Source organism: Mycothermus thermophilus (genome assembly GCF_041956435.1).
Source record: "Mycothermus thermophilus strain CBS 625.91 unplaced genomic scaffold VTJ04scaffold_2, whole genome shotgun sequence".
NCBI lineage: Eukaryota > Fungi > Ascomycota > Sordariomycetes > Sordariales > Chaetomiaceae > Mycothermus > Mycothermus thermophilus.
Window position 1 is genome coordinate 1255354 of NW_027191428.1, and position 20960 is coordinate 1276313.

The 20960-nt window shown below is 55.7% G+C and overlaps 7 protein-coding genes across 7 annotated transcripts; 3 read left to right on the top strand and 4 right to left on the bottom strand.

Moving 5' to 3' along the window:
* Positions 1 to 1076: 1076 nt before the first annotated feature.
* Positions 1077 to 1617, top strand: VTJ04DRAFT_2599 (uncharacterized protein; the record flags this gene model as incomplete). Its single annotated transcript, XM_069360405.1, has 3 exons — positions 1077 to 1154; positions 1235 to 1414; positions 1498 to 1617. The coding sequence occupies 3 exons, from the start codon at positions 1077 to 1079 to the stop codon at positions 1615 to 1617; spliced, it is 378 nt and encodes a 125-aa protein (XP_069221120.1).
* Positions 1618 to 1759: 142 nt separating this feature from the next.
* Positions 1760 to 3966, top strand: VTJ04DRAFT_2600 (uncharacterized protein; the record flags this gene model as incomplete). Its single annotated transcript, XM_069360408.1, has 2 exons — positions 1760 to 3565; positions 3646 to 3966. 2 exons carry the CDS (start codon positions 1760 to 1762, stop codon positions 3964 to 3966), a joined length of 2127 nt encoding a protein of 708 aa, XP_069221121.1.
* Positions 3967 to 5953: 1987 nt separating this feature from the next.
* VTJ04DRAFT_2601 (uncharacterized protein) lies at positions 5954 to 6961 on the bottom strand (the record flags this gene model as incomplete). Its single annotated transcript, XM_069360409.1, has 4 exons — positions 5954 to 6041; positions 6372 to 6443; positions 6521 to 6800; positions 6877 to 6961. 4 exons carry the CDS (start codon positions 6959 to 6961, stop codon positions 5954 to 5956), a joined length of 525 nt encoding a protein of 174 aa, XP_069221122.1.
* A 3434-nt stretch (positions 6962 to 10395) lies between these two features.
* Positions 10396 to 10659, bottom strand: VTJ04DRAFT_2602 (uncharacterized protein; the record flags this gene model as incomplete). The annotated part of the gene is made up of 1 exon (XM_069360410.1): positions 10396 to 10659. One exon carries the CDS (start codon positions 10657 to 10659, stop codon positions 10396 to 10398), a length of 264 nt encoding a protein of 87 aa, XP_069221123.1.
* Positions 10660 to 10768: 109 nt separating this feature from the next.
* On the bottom strand, positions 10769 to 12021 carry VTJ04DRAFT_2603 (uncharacterized protein; the record flags this gene model as incomplete). Its single annotated transcript, XM_069360411.1, has 2 exons — positions 10769 to 11731; positions 11794 to 12021. 2 exons carry the CDS (start codon positions 12019 to 12021, stop codon positions 10769 to 10771), a joined length of 1191 nt encoding a protein of 396 aa, XP_069221124.1.
* Positions 12022 to 15562: 3541 nt separating this feature from the next.
* VTJ04DRAFT_2604 (uncharacterized protein) lies at positions 15563 to 16477 on the top strand (the record flags this gene model as incomplete). The annotated part of the gene is made up of 2 exons (XM_069360412.1): positions 15563 to 15639; positions 16216 to 16477. 2 exons carry the CDS (start codon positions 15563 to 15565, stop codon positions 16475 to 16477), a joined length of 339 nt encoding a protein of 112 aa, XP_069221125.1.
* Positions 16478 to 16639: 162 nt separating this feature from the next.
* Positions 16640 to 18577, bottom strand: VTJ04DRAFT_2605 (uncharacterized protein; the record flags this gene model as incomplete). Its single annotated transcript, XM_069360413.1, has 2 exons — positions 16640 to 18466; positions 18527 to 18577. 2 exons carry the CDS (start codon positions 18575 to 18577, stop codon positions 16640 to 16642), a joined length of 1878 nt encoding a protein of 625 aa, XP_069221126.1.
* Positions 18578 to 20960: the final 2383 nt, after the last annotated feature.

Sequence of the window (20960 nt, forward strand, 5' to 3'; positions counted from 1 at the left end):
CACATGTTCAGTTTCTTTCTGAAGCGAGGCGGTTTGAGGAACCTCTTTGGGTCTGTTCCGAGAGGCAAGCAAGCAGGCAGACAGGATTCAAGTTCTCCCCTCCTCGGCCGTGAGGTATGGAAGACAAGCAGGCGGGGTGACGCAAAGGGGCAAGCATAACATACGGCCATGATGAGCACGAGGAAGGAGCATGGCGGAGGCTCCGCATGTACCGTCTGTTAGTGCAGGCCAGATTTTTGTATGTGAAATTGATCCTGGCACCTAGCGTCTTTAACAGAGTTCATGATGGGCACATGTCCATACGAAGTTCTTGCCTTGAGTCACCTTGCACAGCATCCATCCATGTCAACGGTTCGAGGCAAGAACCCAATGTCCTTCCTTCCACATGCACGATGGGAGACGCTCGATGCCTGAACAAGTAGTGCCCTTACCTTAGTTTCCCAAAACGCCGTCGGACATTCCCGACCACATCTTGCCCGTAAACTTGCGGGCGTCGATTGCAACATCGCTCCCAAACCAAACCCAAGGCAGTCGGTCGAGCAGACTTGCCACCAGGAACACATGTGTCATGGACCACGAGGCCTGTTCGATGCTCCACGGCGTTGCAAGGCTGACAACAAGGCAGGCATGAATGAGGCCGTGATGCATGGAGCCCCGAGACGGACACCTCCGGGATTCGGCGCCGAGGGAGCCAACAAGGTGGACACGGAGGACTCGGCGGCGGTCAGGATGCCAAGCACGCCAAGAGATGGGGGGCTGAGGGCAGGACGACCGGAGGACCTTTGTTCTGCACATCCTGCAAGCGATCGCCCTTTCTCTCCTTCTCTCTGGTCAGTTCACGATCTGTATCCGCTTGCCGTTCCATCAGGCAGTGGACGATGGAGTCTAGTTTGGCTGTGCCGTGTCTCCATACAATGGATCTTGCTGGCGGATCCCCATCCGGCCACTTGCTGTTGCCGCCGCCGCCGGCTGCCGCGGCTAGTGTTGCCCTTTCTTCCGGATGGTTGTGGATGCTATCGTCCCTGAGTCTCCCCTTGGGTTTCCAGAAACCTCGCCCTGAGCCAAAACATCACGAAATGACGTCCAATCTCCTCCTTATCACCTCGCAGCTGCCCAGGCTTGCCACTGACTTGACGAACCATGAATGCTCACTCGTAAATAGAACAAGCGGAAGCAGCTCAAACAAGGCAGCAGCAAAAAACCAGCACCTCTCTAACGTCATCCCAAGCTCCAGAGCTCCACCACATTCTCGCGTCTCATGGTTCTTCTTGGGTCTCACTGTCCCGCCACGTCCCGCGCCTCTCATGCGCGTGCAACCTCGATGCAACCTGCAGCCCGCCGGCCCCAATCACAACCGCAGGATCCCCAGCCCCGCGTCGGCTTCCTCAGCTCTATCCCCGTTTCAAGTGTCCGCGTGCATCTCCCTGTCGCTGGGGACCGCGCAGTCTATGTAAAAGCGGACTGGTCCCGCCGTTGTAGTCATTGCCATGTAGACAGGTCTTCATTCACCATCCACCACAAACAAAGCTGTTGATCGAGGTCGACGCAGAGATCCAGATCAACTATATCTGGCCTTGTGTCGTTGCGGTGCCTGGTGCCCTCTTCAGCCCCTCGTAAACAACCCCCGGACCTATATTAAGCGGGGTCTTACCACAGGGCTAGACCGCCATCCCCCCGCAGTTCCTCGCCGACGAGCTTTTCACTGTGCCACCGACAATCCCCCGAGTTGAAAGCAGAGAGATTTGGACAGATTCTAGCCATGTCGCTACAGGTTGACAACGAGGATCGGCGCGCTCGCTCGCGCTCAAGGTCGCGCCGCGCCTACGGCGACGAGGAGGACGACCGCAGCCCTCGCGTCGTTGAGGCGACGCCATATCCGACCTCCTCAGACGCATACCAGGACCCCAATTCCAGCGCCTACCAGTACGAACGTCTGGCACAATGGCCGAGCGCCGCTGACGCCCAACCCGACTACTACCGCGAGTCCGACTACACCCGATCTCGCCGTGACTCGGAGGGCCGCCGTGAGCGCCGCGATTCTGAGTCTCGTCGCCGCCGCGACCGCTCCAGCAGCTCCGACAGCGACCGGATCCGCCCGGAGCTGCACCTCCCCAGCAAATACGCCGCCATCATCAAGACGGTCGAGCCGCCGCCGTCGCCTCGCCCGAGGCGCGACTCGGCCGCCGACCGGGACCGGGACCGTGAACGGGACAGGGACAGGGACCGCGAGTCGGAAAAGGAGCGTGAGCGCCGTCGGAAGAAGGAGAAGCTCGAGGAGGATCTCGCCTATGGCAAACTTCCGGGTCCTTCCAAGTACGAGAAACCCCCGTCCCCGCCTAGCGAGCCGGCCCCAGCGTCCGCGACTACTCGGTCGAGGGGCTACTCATCATCCTACAATCCTCCGCCGCCCACCTACACCTTCGCCTCCCCGCCGCCACCACGGGACGACCCCCGCTACAGCTCTTCTCGCCTGGAAGTCGTCACCAGCGTTGGAAAGTCACGCCGCTCTTCAAGCCCAGGCCCTCAGTCGCCCATCAAGTCCGCCATGAAGTCTGGCCGCGACAAATCGCCCGCCCCGCCGACCGGCCGCATGTCCTTGCTGACCGTGCAAACCCCTAACCACTCGGCCTCGCTCTCCGTCTCATCCGCCGCACCCTCCCCCTTGCTCGAGGCCTACAAAGGCACCTGGCAGTCCATTTCTCCCATGCCCTCGCCCATGCTGGCACCCTCATCCCCTGGCGGTCCGCAGGTTTTGGACGCATTGTCTCCTGTCGATTACATCCCCGGTGGGTCTGACTCGGACCGTGACGACCGCGGCACCCGCCGGCCCAGGCGGGCGCGGTTCAACGACCCGGCCGACAACGCCGCGCGGCTGGCCAAGGCGCTGACGTCGGAGCGGCGGGTGCCCGACACGGCGCCGCTGATCGAGATCCTCCCCGGCCTGACGCACGAGCAGGTGATGGAGCTCCGGACCGAGTACAAGAAGATTGTCAAGACGGGACCCGAGCGCAAGGGCGTCAACGTGGCCAAGCACATCCGCGCGCGTCTCAAGGACGAGGATCCCACGCTCATGAAGGTGTGCTACGCCACGGCGCTGGGCCGGTGGGAGAGCGAGGCGTACTGGGCCAACTTTTGGTACCACGGCGACAAGACGCGGAGGGAGCTGCTAATTGAGAGCTTGATGGGCCGGACGAACGCTGAGATTCGCGCCATCAAGGACGGGTTCAACGACAAGAAATACAACAACAGCCTGACCAAGTGCATGCGCACCGAGCTCAAGGAGGATAAGTTCAAGAAGGCGGTGCTGATGGTGCTGGAGGAGCAGAGGATGGAGGAGGCGGACGCGTACGGCAGGCCGCTCAAGATTGATTACGACCTGGTGGACGACGATGTCAGGCAGCTGTATCATGCGGTGAAGAGCGAGAAGGGCGGGGAGTCGCTGATGATGAACATCGTCATTTTGCGCAGCGATGCTCATCTCAGGGAGGTCTTGAGGGAGTACAAGGCGAAGTATAAGGGCGCGAATTTCGCGAAGGATGCACTCAAGAAGAGCGGTAACTTGGTCGTACGTATTCCCATTCCCCCTCTTTTTTTTCCCAATCCCCCTCGAAACAAGGAACGAACAAAACTAACCAACCCCAACAGGGCGAGGTCCTAGCTCACATCCTCAACGGCGTCATCAACAAGCCCATGCGCGATGCCATGCTCCTCCACCACGCCCTGACGGCCTCGCGGTCCGACGAGCTGCGCCGCGAGCTGCTGATTTCGCGCCTCGTGCGCGTGCACTGGGACGCCCGCCATATGGCGCTCGTCAAGAGGGCCTTCCGCGAGCAGTATGGGCGCGAGCTCCAGGACGCCGTGCGCGACGCCACCCGCGGCGAGTGGGGAGAGTTCTGCGTCCAGCTGTGCATCGAGCGCGTGCCGGATGCGGTGAAGAGGGTCGAGAGGGTGGATATTCACCGGTAACCGGTCTTTTGACGGCTTGGAGATGGGTATTCGGGAGGTTTGCCTGATGGTGGAGTCTCCTTTTCTTCTCTTCCTCCTTTTCTCATCTCCTTTGTTTGTTCCTTTCCATGCCAGATCTTGTGTCTGTGTCTTGGATTGGGGTTAAGTCAAGGTTTAGGTCTGGTCTGGTCTGGTCTGGTCTGGTCTGGGTCTAGAACTCCCTGAGACTGATACCCACGTGTGCTTGGATGGTTGCGAAGGTGTCCCTATAAAGCTCTGTTGCCATGAATGATGCGTAATGATTTCATGATTATTATTTATTGCCGTTGTTTGCTGGTTTCATTTGCTTGTCTGTTGCTGTTTCTCTGTCTCCATATTTGAGTCAGTGTCCTGTGGGCATCTATGTGTATATGAACGTTTGCTTGAAGAACATGGTTTTTGGCCTGTGTTGAGCAAGACGCCCTACACCCCCGAGCCAGACCCGAGGAACTTTTGTCGCCTTCACTGTCGGGGTATTCACTTCTACATCTGTGCTCGGCGTACGGCGGAACTCCCGTTAGTATCCCCGATGTGGGGCACTGGCCCTCCGAGTCCCGAGTTCCGGCCTGAGTCATCGGAATGATCGCCAACTCGGGGAAAAGCAGTGGAAGCAGGACGTTATGATATCGGGATTACATCAATAGCGTTCTGGGCGTCAATAATGGAGTTGATGTCGATGTCAAGCTCGTGAGGCGTGCTCGGCTGTCTTTGGAAGGGCGCAATTTTCACCTGGGCATTAGCTCGGAGGAAGCTATGCAAATCGGATAGTGTTTCTGAACGGAGATATCGCGTCAAGATGTGGTCCGTGTTAAGGTCTCCTGCTGTTTGGTTGTAGATATCGTGACCTTCGTGAAGGATATGGGATTGTAGTCAGGATGGTCTTTTGGATCCATTCTCGCATGGCATGTACGTACATGGGCCCCTCGTCTGGCTTCGATGGTTTATATGAGAGACCTCACTCCGCGTCTTCGATCGAGTTGGTCAGCTTCCGAAAATCCTGGGTCCACCGCGCGGACTATTCATGATGTACTCGGCTTCAACCTTGTATCACGGTAAGATCACTCCGCATTCTATCTGCAAACCACCGTCTGGAAACGGAGAGGAAGGCTTCAGGAAGTTGTAACGCAACGGATGTGTTATACAGCGTATTTCAGTAAGCAACAAACACCCCGTACACCTCGGTCTGTAACATCTCAACTTGCTCACCTCGCCGACGTCGTCATCATCAGTGGCTGAGACAGGCTGCGGTTAGTGTACTCAACTCGTTTAGGTAAGTGAGGGGGTTTAGTGGGATGATGAGAGTCCATTACGACATCTTTAGGTAGATACGACGAATGCGATGGAGTTCAGTTGGTTGCTGGCAGTTGTGGTTGTGTACTTTTGGCCCAATGGGGAGGTGATCACGTAGGAGATACCAACAGCCTTGCGTCCCAGCATCTCGCATTCGTTTAAATGTAGCTTCTAATGGGAATTGAACATATCTTCATGTTGTCTGTTTCTGGCATGTTGTTGTGGCTTAGACATTGGACTAGTGATGCCGTTTAGCCTTTTCGAAGACACAAGGCTGAGAGATCCCATTGAGATTCCTTGGGCCTCCGGTGCTCTATGCCCAACCCATATGCAATTCAGGTTTAAGCCTAAGCGGGCGGTGACAACAATAAACTTTGAGAAAGTTAGTTCCGTAAGACAGCTTGGTGAGTAACGAGGAGGACCGGGTAAGGCTTTGCACCTTGAGACAAGCAGCATCATGACTTCGCTCCTCCGTTTTGTCTTGCTTTTTCTCGATATAGCTGCACGGTGCTTAACCATTGGGCGCTCCTCAGTTTCCTCTGACATGCCTCGGTTGCTGTAACCGATGAGCAATCACATCCAACAGAGCTTAGGTTCAGTGTCAGCTTACTTCATGCAGCCCTGCTACTGCATATACCCCGTACACGCGCGGCTTTGTAGGTCAAGTGGACTTAATTGGCTACGCCTCCATCTGAGGAGTCTTGGTGACATGGCTATCGCCGGCTTCGGGCCTCTTATGGACGTGATGAGCCAGCTCCGTTCGCTGCCTGATTGAGCGGTTAGGAGAACCGGACATGGAGGATAGCCAGCGCCAGATCCGGGTGCCACCGGCAGAGACAGTCTGTCTCACCGTCTGAAGTCTGGCAGACGATATATATTTCAGCTAATGCTTGCTCCATAGTTGCATCACACGGGGTATCTGTCGTCAGTCTCTATTACCCCCTTCATCTGGAGCACCCTTCCAGCGGCCCTGAGATTAATTCCAAACTAGCATATACTGCATTTTGCTGTCGAGAAGGGCATTGTTCTCCGTGGGATCCCGTTTGGCCCTGTTTTAAAGAAGCACAGCAACCAAGCCGAGGCCAACTGCCATAAACCAAGCTGATACGCCGGTCAGGGCTGCAGCTTTAGGTGAGCCAGACTTGCCGGAGTCGGCCGCATCATCATTGCTGGATATATCGTGGCATCAGATATTGGGCAAGGACTTCACGAAACACATATGATCCGAAGAAAAGGGGATTCTCACCCTGAGTCCTTGCAACGCTCTTCGCCGGTGTCTGTGAGACACCAGCCAGCATGGTAGCTGGTGCAGTACTTATCATGCTCTCTCGCAATACGGCTGGCGATGTCGCTGTCGGACGGGCCTGTGGCGTTTTCGTCGAGGTCGCCGCATTCCATCCAACAGCTGATGTAGGCGTCTCTCCCAGGCCCGATGGTAGGGCGCAGGTCGCACATGCAGTGGGCAAACTCGAGGGACTCAACGTCGCCGTTGCACTTTTTCAGGACGTTATCGAGGCATTCGTTGCCTGGCGATTTACGGGTTAGCATGCTTCCCGAGTCCATTCACGTTCTCGAAGTTGACTTGCTGGGTGTAACACTTACACTTCTCGTACGGGGTTTCTTGGAAAATAGGGTTGGCCGCCATGGCCGAGGAGGCGAGCAGCGCTGTGGCCAGGATTGGCTTCATCTTGCTCAGGATCAAGATATGAGCGCAAATACTGAGGTGTAGGATTTGTTACGGTTTACGGACCACCGAAACTATCACCGTCCAGATCCTCCCACTTTATATCACCCTTGCCTTGACTCATCCTCGAAGCCCTATCAAGCGGCTGGCTAGGACCAAGTCCTTCGCGATCAGCTTGAATAGCATGCCAAATACAACATCCATGAATTGGTTGTGGACAAAGAGTGCGATTGGGATCGTGAGAGGTTGGCTTTAATTGAAGTATTCTCAGCCGCATCGGAGTTCCTAGGTTGAAACAGGTTTCTAACTTCTAGGAACCAACGCCACACTGAGACGAACAATAGACTTCACCCAATGTCATGTTGAGAATGCTCAAAGACATCCTGGCCGAGTGGTCTGGGGATTCCAGCCCATTATTTCCGGTTTCTGGCTGGCAAGCACCAAGAGTCAACCGTTGAGACCAAAGAATGGGGTCATCCTAATGTGTCATTTATATCTCGATCCCTTTCGACAGCCAGACGGATACACCAGAACACAGTCACAATCTCGTTGCTTGTCCCTGTCATAGCCCTGAGTTGTTTCTCAGTTACTTACATTGCTCAGTCCCAACTTCCACCTCCGCCTATCTCACCCCTTCACGAGAATACAACCAACACAAAGCCTGTCCATCACACAACCAGAACGTCTGGTCCAAATATTCTTGGCCTCTGAACCTTGACTGGGACCAAGTTCGCTTGTGTCACCCGCCATGTGGGATGACTTTGGCTTCCAGGCCAGTTATTTAAGCCGACGCTGTTTCAAAAGTTCATTGCATACGCCACACCGGCGGCAGTCAGGGCTGTTTTAGAGCAGGACTGGTAGGGCTGGGTCTGGAACTTTCCGATGAGCCAGTTAGAGTTGCATTGGGAGGCCCATTCGCCTATGAAATCATAACCCTCGATCAGAGTGGATTTTACGGGGATAGACGGTGATAACATCAAGCGCTTAAGCTGAATGGGTGTGGCACGAGGGCCATTCAGTAGTGAAGGTATGTGACTTGCGCAGTTTACGACCGCAATCTGAGGTTTGAACCATGTGCTAGTCATGCATTGGGACCTCGAAATGCCTATCTTGATATCCCGGTCCGTCTCTCAGCTCTTTGGCACGTGGAACTGCATTCCCATCTCGCGGGCTGTGGGATGGCCAGGCTCTTCCAGAGGAAGTTCACGACATGACGGTTTGAGAAGCGGGTATGTGTTCGTTGGTTGGAAGGCCCTTGCATAGCAGGCGGCGGCGTACCTAATATAAACCACGGAAGCCGTCGGATCGGGGAACGGGTATGACGAAGATCCAGTCCAAGTGTACCGGCCGGCCGGGTCTCGTCTCACCGGCGCGGACTCAGCATTCCGGCGGGTCTGATGCCAAGCGTCGCCGAGGAATCTCTGAATCGGGAAACTTACATACACTCAGTCCTTGGCCCATCCAGCTCGGTTATGGAGGTGAGGCTTTGGAATCACAATGCACCCAGGTGTCAAATCAACTCCTCACAAGATTGATGACACCGAAAATACAACCCCACGCCATTCTGACAGCAAGGCAGAAACGTGGGTCACCCAACCCGCACATTCAATGCTTGACTGTAGGCCTCTGAGCATAAGCAAGAGGGGTCGCAGGACACTTGGCACAAATCCCACCCACTCTAGCAGGGGCAACAGGGCCAAGTTCAGCATTGCCTGGCGGGGAATTACAGCAGTCGTTGCTCAAGGAGTTGATGGTTTGGCCAGGTTATATCTTGGCAGGTAGGACTTGACTCTGAAGTGGCGTGGCCGAGCTTGTTTCAGGCAAAGAGAAACATGACGTACGGAATAGTGGATGGCGTCTGGTCCGATGGGTAGAAGACTTCCCAAATAGTAAGGCTGGTTTGTTTTTGTAGGAGCCATTGGATTCACAGGAGTTCGGAGATATTTGCGGTCTGTCACCACAATAGACGTCATTTGCGTGCTCCAAAAGCCGAGCGTCGTGGACTCAATGTGGCTTCTAGACTAATAATTGAGACCTGGGATGTATAGTAGACGATTCGTTGTGTTTAAAGAGAAGTGATGAGTAATTCTCCGTTGATGTGTTTTCGTCATCCACAGGGCGTCACCAAGCCCCAACCGAGTACTGGGAGTTATCAGATCTTGTATGCATCACACCGCCACCCACGATCGGGAGGAAATGAGAACGAAGCAATCAGATCAAGAACAAGATTAGGAGGACGTCTTGAGTTACAATACAACAATACCTGTACTTTACATCCCTATATCGCATCAAATCACCACCTCTGCCACACAGGAACTTTTGTAACAGCACATGGGATGCCAGGAACAGGACGCTGAGCCGTTCATAAGCGCCCGTCCAAGCAACACAATCCACCACCCTCCCTGCGCAAAGACGTTGGGCACCCCTCACTACGCCATGCCATAGCGGTATCATTCTCGCCATGTGGTAGGGTTACTGCCTGCAGGGAATCGGGGACTTTTCCGGACTCCGGGGATCTGTAGGCATTACAGAGAAGATGCGGAAAATCTCCGGGACGGGAGAATTGTCCGCCCGCACACCGTACCTAGACTGCATCTCCATCAGCAATGGTAGGAAATCCGGGACGTCAACGGGGAGCACGTCAGAGAGGGTTCGTCGAGAGTTTGTGTTTGGCTTGGCTAAGTTTCTGGCTTGCTGGCTTGATCTGGCCGAGGTTGGGCCTCTTGTGAATCACCATGAATCACTTCAGAGGTCGGGTTTCTTGCGTTTCTGGTGAGCCAGTTGGAGCAACACAGTATCATGTCAGCGACAACTTTGAGATCAACACTGTGACTCTTACGCGAGAGAGTCGTCGCCGAAGATGATGTGGAATCCTTCCCGGCTGTGCTTTGCTGCGCCTGAGCTCGAATGGAAGAAGGATGACGCCTACCAATCTCGAGGACGGCGCTTCGCGGTTGTTATGTTTTAACCGTCCTGTTTTGTAGTGTCTTGTACCATTCTTTGCCGCAGTCATGGCGCTACTCTGTGGTCACCAAGCCCAAGGTGGAGGGACGGAGGCCCTGTGTCACCCTGCCTCCATGCCATGATAACTATGCCACAAGCCAAACCTGGTCATTTGGGGTTACACCTTCTCCCGGTGCATCATGTATGTACGACAACGCTTACCGTGACATCGAACCTCAACCCCCGCGCGCCTAACCCTTCCTATGTGATCTTGTTGTGGCTGGACCGTCCCCTGTCGGCCCCCGGGACGCGTAACCGGCGAGCAAAACCGATGAAATCGTAATACGGAGGAGCATGGCAAGAAACCAAAAAGCACGACCACGAGCAGAGCCACAAGGATCTTTGGATTGCGAGATCAAAACGTTTATTGGTTGTATTTATCTACCGGCGTAGTGCCATGCGCTTGGATGGGAAAAGCCCACTCATGATGGGGGTCAGGTTAGCGACCTGTCATATGCAGGTCTTGAGTAGGTCGTGATGTGCACCCCAGGCTGACACATGGGCTGTCCATCCATCCATCCACCCACTCCAGGAGTGCATGTGGTTGATGCCCAGTCCTTCCTCTCTAATCCCCTTCCTTCTTTCGCCTGTCGAGTCTGGCGAAAAGTGTCATGTTGAAAGCGTGTGCGCACATGTCTAGGTACCCGTACCTCTTTTCCGAAACGCCCGTCCCCGTCCAAAATCCCAGTATAGTCCATATCCCAACTCCCATGCCAGCCGACCCCAGCCAATAAAACCTCCCAAAAAACAAGAAATGGACGTAACGCATTAGAATGAAAACCGAACGTATCATTCGTTGGGTTGGAGTCAAATGTTGGCCGGATTGGCGAACAGCGGGCGCAGCAGCGGATCGTCGTCGTAACCCGAGTAAATCATGGGGTCGGCCATGCCCATCATGACGCTGGGGTTGCGGCATGACGATGAAAAGGCTGGGTGTTGGTGCATCTTCATGCCGAAGCTAACCATCTCTGGGTCGAGGAAACCCTGGCTTGCCATCCACATCTGCTGCTGCTGTTGTTGTTGGCGTTGCTCTTGCTCTTGCTGCCGTCGTTGACGTTGCTGCTGTTGTTGTATCCATGGGTTGAACCCGCCAGCGGTGCCATTAGAAAGGCTGGATACCGGAGGCGACAGGTCAAACTCGCTCAGGGACAAGCTGGCGGGAGACATGCTGAGGGTGCTCGAGGAGGAGGGAGCGCCGAATGCGGTCCGCCGGTAACTGCTGCTGACGTCCCCATCGAGATCGGAATGATCGGTGTCGGACGCGGCGGGCGACGAGCTGGAGGCTCGGTCGGCGGAGGGGTATTGCTGATATGTCTGGTCTATCCTGCCAACAGCAGTGGTTTGTGATAATAATACCGACGGGGATGACGCATTGGTGGCTGCCGCGGCGGCCGCCGCTGCCTGGGTGGCGGCTTGGTGTTCTCGAAGCTGGCGAGCCAGCTCAGCCATACCAGCCTCGTCTTCGGGGAAGATGGATTGAACGGGCAAGTCGAGGTCGTTGTTGGGGCGGAGACAACCGAGCTTAGCGGCGACATTGTGGACGACGGGTTGGCCACGTTCGTTGAGCTCGGGCTCGCCAAGATCCCAGGTCTCGCCATTGCGGAGCATGGAGTAAAGTTTTTGAACCGTAGCGACCAGGACGAACTGGGTGTTCTCAAGAACCTCTGCGTAGCCTGGAGGCAGCTGCTTGAACTCGGTCTTCTTGCGTGTCCCGGCGGTGCATATCAAGCCGTCGTCTTTACACCTCTTGCATGGGAATTCTCCGTCACACTATCATGACCCATGTTAGGTCGAAGGGAGCCAAAAGACACAAAGCTTGTTGGGCATCACACCTTTGTCTTCTTCATGCGACACCTCTCGCAGGCCTTCCATACCCGCTTGTGCCTCCCGTCACCATGGTGGGCGTGGGTCTCGCGGACCGGAGAGGGTGGATGGCTATGTGTGTTTGAGCGCTTCAGGGCTCGGGGCGCCGTCTTAACGGTCTTGGAGTTGCCATGGGCTTTCTTGAGGCCCTGGGACCGTATGAGGTCTTCGTGGGGTGGTGTTGATAAGCCGTCCATGGTGGATGTGAATTGGTATAAGACGACGAGGTAGGAAAAAGGAAGGAGGAGAGAGGGGGCAAGAGGTGCGAGACGTCTTCAGGTGTAAGTGAGACTACGACCCTGTGTGTACGAGGGGCCAAACACGACTACTTGTATATAAGAGGGCTGGACCGACAAGGAGAGAAACAGCAAAAGATATGGATGGGACCGGGATTACGTTAACGCCGACGACATGGACCCCTCCGTTTCAAGGCGCACGTCCAACGCTGCTGACGGCATCATGAACATGAGCGCGAGTGCGAAGGCTCAGGGATTATTAATTGTTGGCTCAACCTGGTCGCAGCCGTCCCAGATCCAAGGACAAGGGTTTCTCGGCGGGTACGTACTTAGATTTTTAACGGTGTTTGGGGGCTTGATGTGTGTATTATGGTACGTTACAAATCCAGAAAAGACCTCCGGGAAAAGGCCAGGTACGTATCCCATCACAGCCATTCATTGTCTGGCCTGTCGCGGGTCGGGTTTGGATCCCAGCGAGCATACCCACCATACTGCGGCATGTATCCTCTGTCAAGGTGAGTTGGTTGGTGGAGGATGTATACGTACTGTTGTTGACAACGGGCGTCGGCCTGTTCGTTATTCCCGAGGCGCGCGCCCTCTTGCTGCCCCTGCCGAGTGAAGGGCGGCGGGAGTGGGGAAGTCTCAGTCGGGTCGGGACGGGTTGTCCGTCGTTGAATAACAGGCCTGACAGGACCTCCGCTGCAGACCCAGTAGACTGGGTGATGTGAGTTGCATTGAATGACGAAGCCGTTGGCAGCGGGTTGTGAGAGACTCTCTCAGGTCAAGGCGTTGGTCCTCGAAGCTTTCCCATCTCTTTGGTCTTTGCTTCACCTGGGATTTCTTGCCCCCATTTTGAGAAAAAGTTGGCCTAGCGCCCGAGGATATGGGCATGGCACGCCTGGCCTCGGCGATCGGGTCAAAAGGCCCCGATGCTAGTGAAAAAATTGGGGTAAAAAAAAGGGAATGGGAGGGGAAACAGCCACGACGTCATCGACATCAACCTGAGAGGGCATGCAGCCACCTCTCCGGAGTAGTACTTAACGATCCCTAAAAAGGCATCTTCACTTGACCGCTATTGACTGCGGCTAGGCTGATGACGAAGGCTTCTCTGCATGGTGTTCGCTGCGTATTGCGGATTGGGGCCAGCCGAGTCCGAGATGCACAATCCAATGCAGAAAGAATGAGGGAAGGATGCTGAACACAATGGGATGGATCCCCAACCTGGAAAGCGTCCCCGGGGCCGCAGTGGGGCCGATGGCAAGGATGGTAAGTAACGTTACGATACAACGCCGTCTGTCAGGTAACGCCGTCAAGCAGAAACATGCTCGAATGCCAGCCCGATTTGAGACTTCTTGACCGCCAGGCAAGTTCTCGCTGTTCCGTTTCGGCGTTCATGGGCTTGCCTCTTCAACACCAATCACCAACCTCAGACGGCCAGGCTAACCTGGCCTTCTCTTTGAAACTTGCCCACGGCATTTCGTGAGTCTGAAAACTTTGCTGTAAGTCAGGTAAGCTAGTTACTTTGTCTGCGAGCTGGGACAGTTCCCCTGCCGATATGCAGAAAAGTCCGATTGCAACCTCAGAAGGCCAAAAAGCATCTATTTTGCATCGGATTTGAGGCTATCGCCGAAACCCGATCGCGCGATCTTCTACGATTCACCGATCTGCTCAAAATATCCTGGAAATCGGTGGGACGAGGTGAAGACGAAAAGGTTGTAAATAGGTGGCGACACCGACGGCCAAATATGTGAGTGCCTCCTGAGCTTCCTCTTCCAGCTCAGCTATAAGTCCATTTTCACGGAAAAGAGCGGGAAGGCCACGAGGGTACAGCATCCCATGAACTGCCGTCCCCGGAGCTCCTCAAGCTCGCGGGATGTCGCGTGTTCCCGCGTCATTCTCCTTCCTAGCTACAAACCCCTCAAGGCGACGGTTGGTGCATCTCCGTCCAGAGCTCCATGGTCTGGGGTAGTATTCCCCGAGTGGGAACCAAACTGTTGAAGACTTGCGCGAATGAACTCCATATGCTTTGCTCACTCACGGACATAGTTCGGGGTCCATCTGTTCCCGATGATTCACGTCACCCACATGCAGCATGGGCTGGGAATTCGGTGTTGATGGTTGCAATGATGAGGTCATTGGACCGCGTGCTGATGCCGTCAAGGTGCTCTGCCGTTTCATCATGCGGGATAGAAGACTTCCAGAAGCATTGGCACCAATATGCACGGTCAGCCACTGAAGGCATTTGACTAAGCACCGCTACAGCGCAGCAAAGCTTGTCGGCTCGTGTGATGGCGCTCGCATGGACTCCTTCCTATCCTCCCAGATGGGAGATGCTGCATGATGACAATGTCAGCGCCCTGCCGAGACAGGAACGCGGAGTTTGGTCTGTGGTCGCAGGCCCCTGGCATGGGTTTGAGCTTTGTCAGCAGCACCCGCAGATCCCATCAGCCATGTCCACCATGCCTTGGGTGTTGGTGTCTACACGTCTTGGCGTCTTCTTTCTGGTTTTCCTTTTGTGTGCAGGACCGACCTGACCTAGGTATCTCAATTGTTGTCGTTAGAAGGTAGCTCTGAATCGCTGAAGTTCCACTCTTTCCTTGGATGTCTGAGCAGCCAAAAAGGGGCATCCAACATCCGGTTTCCTCCGTTTCTCAGTCCCTCGAGTGAGAGCGGCATTTTCAACGGTGGGGCCAACGACGTCATCGATCCCTGGGCCTGGGAGAAGGGTCTGTCGTACACAATGCATGTCGTCGGTGCGATGTCGCGAGTCAACCATCAAGTTGCTGGCTGACCCTGGAGATAAGAATCTAGAAACCTCGGCCTTAAAAAGTTCGAGATATATTGTGTCCATCAAAGTGTGAACGCGATACACCTCCTAGCAAGACGTCGCGAGCCCGACCGAACTGCGACGCAGACAACCAAGCCTTTCCCAGTCGCGATTTTCAGCCCTGAGGGAGGAAAAAAAACACATGCCATATCCCGGCAATCGAGGTGTTCCCTCATAAGTGGGATCCTGCCTGTCCATCCAGGGGTAGAAAGTGAAGAGCGAAAAGAAAGAAAAAAAAAATCTTGTACTACTATTCGAAACCTTCCGAATCTGGAACGTGAGGATGCCGAGGAGCGAGAAGTCAAAAAAGATCTACATACATGGATTGTGGAGTTTGTTCGTGCTCACCGTGGTTTCGGGCTAGAGAAAGCCTTGAAAATGCGCGTGCTCGCGGTGTTTTGCCCATCAAGGTGGAACATATTTGCGAGGTAAAAGCCCGTCGCGTCGCGTAGTTCTAGAAGCGTTTCTACGCGCCGCGAAGTCTAGACGCAGGTTTTAATGGCTCAGGGTTTCCTTTTCCCTCAAAATCCCGAGAGGCGGTTTCGCGAGGCAATCGGGTCCGTGCGGCGGCCCGCGAGCTACGTAGACCGGGGCGGTTGGCCCGAAGTGAGAACGGCGAACGGGGCCCGACTGCCGACGGCGATTCGGGGACCACTCGGAGGCTGCTCCTTCCCGATGCAGGAAACATCTTCCACACATCTCCCACAGTGTTTGACGTCTGAAACCTCGTGGACATACGGGATGACCGAACAGTACGTCCCTGCTTCCCCCATCAGAATGGTGTACTTTGTAAGGACCTTTGTGCTTCTCCTACATGTCACTGGACCAACGTGTGACAGGACACAAACATAAAGAGAAAATTTCTACCTGGTCAACTTGTTGAATGCCGGTTGGCCGATTTTTATCCGTTCCATGGCAATTCAAAGATGGATCCTGATTGATCCGTTGGGGCTCAGCCCGCAACGGCTTTCAGGCCCCATAGGGATCCATGAGACTCCATAATGGAGAGGAGCCCGAGGCCGCTTCACATCTTGTCTCAATGGGGCTGTCATATCCTGTCGGTCTGGAACAGGATAAGTGTGTCGGGGAGTGATCAGGCCACTGTACTGGTTGCCCACAAGCCCACAAGCCCTTTGTTTGCCTGTTATCCACCCCCAGAATAAGTACCGTCAACACTTCGGCATATAGCATCATCCATTCCTGAACTACGCCGAAGAGCCAAGGACCGCATCTCATTCTCCAACGGCGGCATTTTTGACAAGTCACCACACAGTCCAATCGACCGAGCAACCTATTCAATCACTTGGCACAAAACAAGGCGACCACAGTTCGAAGGGGCGGGTATTAATATTAGGGTATGTACAGACGGTATGCCCAGCTACTGCGTCTAACTCCTGGACATTGTATACACGACTAAATAATACACAAGGAGTGTTTTTGTTCCTCCTTCTTCCCCGTGCCCCTTCTACTCCAACCGTCTGTATCATGCAAAAGCAAAAGAAAAAGACCACTTGCGTGCAAGACAGAAAACATTTGAGTCCAAGCCTCCCTCTCAATTGCCTGCCTGCTTGCCTGTCATGGGGGGCTTGACCGCCGCTGTATGATGCCAAAAAATGATGGTACAAGATTCATTCGTAAGGATCGTCAAGAATTAGAGGTATTTTGCTGGTGTGCTGAGCCCAGCGGATGCCAACTGAGGGCATTATGAGAGGAAAAGTGGAAAAAAGGAGTGCGTAAGGCCGATCGACGGTCTTACATAGCAAGGGCAGCCACAGCAGCGACCGCGGCGGCGAAGCCGAGGCTGACGCCCGCCTTGCCGCTGCCGGCGGTGACGATGCTCTGGGTCGGGCGGACAGTGCTGGTGGTGTCGGTCGGGATGGGGGTGATGATGCCCGTGTCGGTGGGGAGCACGACCGACTGGCTGCTGGTGATGGGGACGATGACCACGTCGGTCGACGAGCTGGTGAAGTCGACCTGCGGCACCTCGATGCTGGTGCTGATGGTGACGGTGGTGCTGGAGCTGGGGATCTCGCTGCCGGCCTCGTCGGTGCAGGGGACGACGGTGGTGGTGATGAGGGTGACGGTCGTCGAGATGGGCGCGACGCTTGGGGTGGCGGTCACGGTGATGTAGCTGGTGACGGTGGCGTCGGTGGCAATGCCGGGGTTCTGGGGCAGGTACTTGCCGCAGATGCCCTGGAAGAAGGCGATGGCCTCAGCGATGATGGCGTCGGTCGTGCCGTGGGCGTACATGCAGTCGTAGACGTTCTTGACGAAGACGGCATCAGGGCAGTAGCAGGCAGCATCAGTGTTGTCCGAGCAGCCAGTGGTGAAGATGAAGGTGTTCAGGCAGCGAGGGACCAGCTCGGGGACGTCGAGGGTGGGGACGGGGGAGACGGAGCTGACAACGCCCGACGAGGTGGAAACGACGACATCAGCCGAGGTGCTGCTGCCAGTGTCGACGCCATCGCTGGGGGTGGCAGTATCCACGGGAAGGTTGCTGCTCGTCTCGGTGGTCAGGACGGTGGTCGTGGTGAGAGTCTCGGTGACCGGGCAGATGGTGGTCGAGACGGGGATGGTGACGATCACAGTGGTGACCGAGTTGCCAGGGCAGTCCGTCTTGGTGGGCTCGCACTGAGTGATGGTCTGAGTGCTGGTGGTGAAGATGGTCGAGGTGGACTGGAAGCTGGTGGTGATGGTCAGGGTCTCGGTGATCTCAGTCGTGACGGGAGTCTCAGTGGACACGCTGCCGGTGGTCTCGCTGGTGCTCTCAGTGCTGCTGCTAACGTCGACGCTGGTGCTGTCGGTGGGCGACACCGAGTCCGTGGTCTCGACCGGGCTGGTCTCAGAGTCGGTGGTGCTCGTGCCAGGGACGATACCAGTGCTGGTCTCGGTGATGGGGACGGGGGTCGTCGAGTCAACATCGCCCGGCAAGGTGCTGGTCGAGGTGGCAACATCAGGGCTGCTGATGGTGGTGCTCAGGGTGAAATCCGACGAGGTGGTGGTCAGGACAGTCGAGGTCGAAGTGAAGCTCGTGCTAGTCTTGGTGGTCTTGGGAGGCTTGGTGCTCGAGGCCGTGCTGCAGTCGAAGGAGATGGTGGGAACCTTGATGCTGCAGGTCGGCTTGGGCTTGTTGGGCTGGGGCGGGTAGATGATGGTGACGTTCTTGGCGCCGCCGCATTGGTTGTTGACGATGGTGGTGCCCTTCTTGCTGCACTTGCTACGGTGCTTGCAGACGCTGCCATCGGGCATGTCGTAGTGGAACTCGAGATCGGTATCGAACTCGGGCTGGACCACGATCTTGCCCAGGGAGAACTTGTCGAGGTTGGGGCCGCAGCCGAACGAGGGCGACTTGAACTTGTCAGGGTGGCAGATACCGCCGATCACCTTGCCAAAGGTGCGCGGGGTGATGCGGCTCCGCTTGCCAGTGGCATCCTCGCACTTCCAGCCCTTGAAGATGAAGTCCTTGTAGTTGAAGAAGTCACCAAAGTCCAGATCCGCCCAGTTGAAGCCAGGAAGCTGCTGGGGAGTGCAGACGTTGTCGATGTTGCCAGGCCAGGGGAAGGCAGGGGCATTAAGGAACTGGAGGACGTGTTAGTGATGTGCTCCATGACACCTTGTGTAAGAACTGGGACCACTTACAGTAGCAGAGGCGCTGGCGGCGAGCGCCACGAAGGAGACCGAAGTCTTCATGGTGAGTGCTGAACAGATCTGGAACGAACAGTCCTGTGTTGTAGTATGTAATGATGGAACGAATGTGTGCCGCTTAGATCAAAAGAAACCGGTGTTCGATGACTCGCAGGAACAACCAGGCCAGGAAACAAGACGTGGACTAGCCAACGAGAGACTGAAGAAAGCTATGTTATGACACGAAGGTGAAGCAAAGAAGCGAATGACTTTGCGTCTGTTTGGCGGCGAGGAAGAATGGGAAGAAGCTGTTCAAGCACGGCAAGTATGGTGAGACTGGGAGAGGAGGTAGGGACGAGGAGGTCGTTGATATACATCTCTGCCTCCAAGTGAGGGCAACGAGAGCCGGGGACCTCCCCCAAGCCAACGCCCCCGGCTCTGCTGCCCTGGCAGTCGACTGGTCACTCGCTAGGGTGATGGAGAGACGATGGAACGCTGCAGTCCCATGGCCAAGGGGGACCGAGCGGAGAGAGGGGCCCACCAGGGATCTGGGGAGGGGTGTGGTGGAAGGTGAGGCTACCCCTGGCTCAGGTCCGGGAGCCTCAGAGGCCAATGGACAAGACGCCACATTCCAACGGCGGGCGAAAGCCGGAGAATTTTGCCTCTCCAGAAAAAGAACTTGAACGAGTAATTGTCAAGCCTGAGACAGCATATCACAGTCGACGAAAAGTCTTAGCACCAGCGCTTCTTCCTTCTCTCCCTTGGACGTCCTCAGCGCTCTGCTTGTGGACTGTGGTTATTTCGTGCCTTGGTCCAGAACGCGGCCCCGCAACTCGAACGACGTTGTCGTCGCGAAGCCCCTGGCGCGCGGCTCTGGGCGGCGGAAGAAACGGGTTCCTGGGAACGGTTGGCTGGCAAGGCTCCTGAGGGACTGGGTTGTGGCGGGAGCCAGGGGGGTGTGCAGGTCTGCCGAGCGGCGTGCGGCTCCAGCAGCAACCACCATGCGGCCAATCGGTTATGGATTTGACATCCCAAACCACAGTGAGATGTCTGAACCTGCCTCGCGACTGGAGGAGACATCGACGGTGGCCAAATTACCTAACGTCTGGTTTAGCCGGCGCCTGAGCAGACCGCGGTGGAATCTTCATCTGAAGTGCTGCTCGACCACTGAAGCACTCACAAGAGGAGCGGAAGTCGCAAGAGGAGAGGACAAGGAAACAAACGACGGGAAATTCTTGCGGGTCCATGATCTTAGGGATGTCTCTCGGGATCTGAACCCAGATGAGCTCTTGTCCGTCTTGGTGCCGATCACAGGTACCGGGTCCCGTCCAACCTGAAGCGACCAGTCACTGCTCCGCCTCGTGCAACCCTCCAACCAACGCTGCTACTGCAGGTCCGGGACGTCTGCCCGTGCGGTGGTGCGTGGGTGGACGGCCTGGGGACGAGGTGTCGTGTGGTGGTAGAAAGCTTTCTTCGGGTTGTTTTCTTCCAGGTTGCCCTTCGCATGCAAGGACAAGGACTCCAGGGCCCTCATCCCCGATGCACGCCAGCTGCAAGCCATCGAAGAGCCAAAACCGCCCGGTGCGCCGCACCATCCTTGCTGAAGTCCACCTGGCCAGGTCCGCCGCATCCCTGCTCGACGTTGCGACGGTGCATCCTCGCCCGGGATGAACTTCCCCGCGAGGCATGAAAAGCGACGAGATGGCCAACTTCAACTGAACGCGAGCGTTGACATTGAACATTGTGATTGCTTTTGGTGCAGAAGAAAGCGTGATTTCGGTAGTTGGCTGCTGTGCGAGTAATGGGTGGTCGGTTGCACAGTCTTTTCCGTGCGACTGTGACTCGGAATTTCAGATTCTGTGAACGTTCACTTCTGAGTTTCACAGTGAGCCTCTCTGTCTAGATCCTGGCCGACGGTACCGCCGATCAGCGCAAGAATCGACGGAGCCAAATTTAGAAAGCTAGCACTGCAGGTTATGAAAACTCCGAGAGTGTCAAAGAATTGACCCGTTCCCGCGGCTGCTGGTGTTGGACCTGGTGCGATGGTCAGGGCTGCCGCCGCTCTGTCCGTCCCGATTCCACGTTTTCCAGGTCCATCTGGCCAGAAACGGGCACCTCTTCACTGGGTGGAGCCATCATGTTTCATCCGCGAGCTGTTTCATGTTTCAGGTGGCCCAGGAGCCGTCAGGGGTCATGGAGGCTAATCTTGGCATCGATGCCCTCCGCCACTCGCTTTCAGCCTTTGAACTCGGCCCGAAGGACAATTTTCTTCGAGCAAGAATTGCCGTCAACGGGCAATTGGATTCTCAATGAGTGAATAAACCTGTATGTGTAAGTCTCTACGCTACGCCGTAGATTAGATTGGAAATTGAGTCTGCTAGCATCTCCCGGTCTTGACTCGGGCAAATGACATCTCCCGCCACCCTCCTCTGTTAGGGCTAGACCCAAC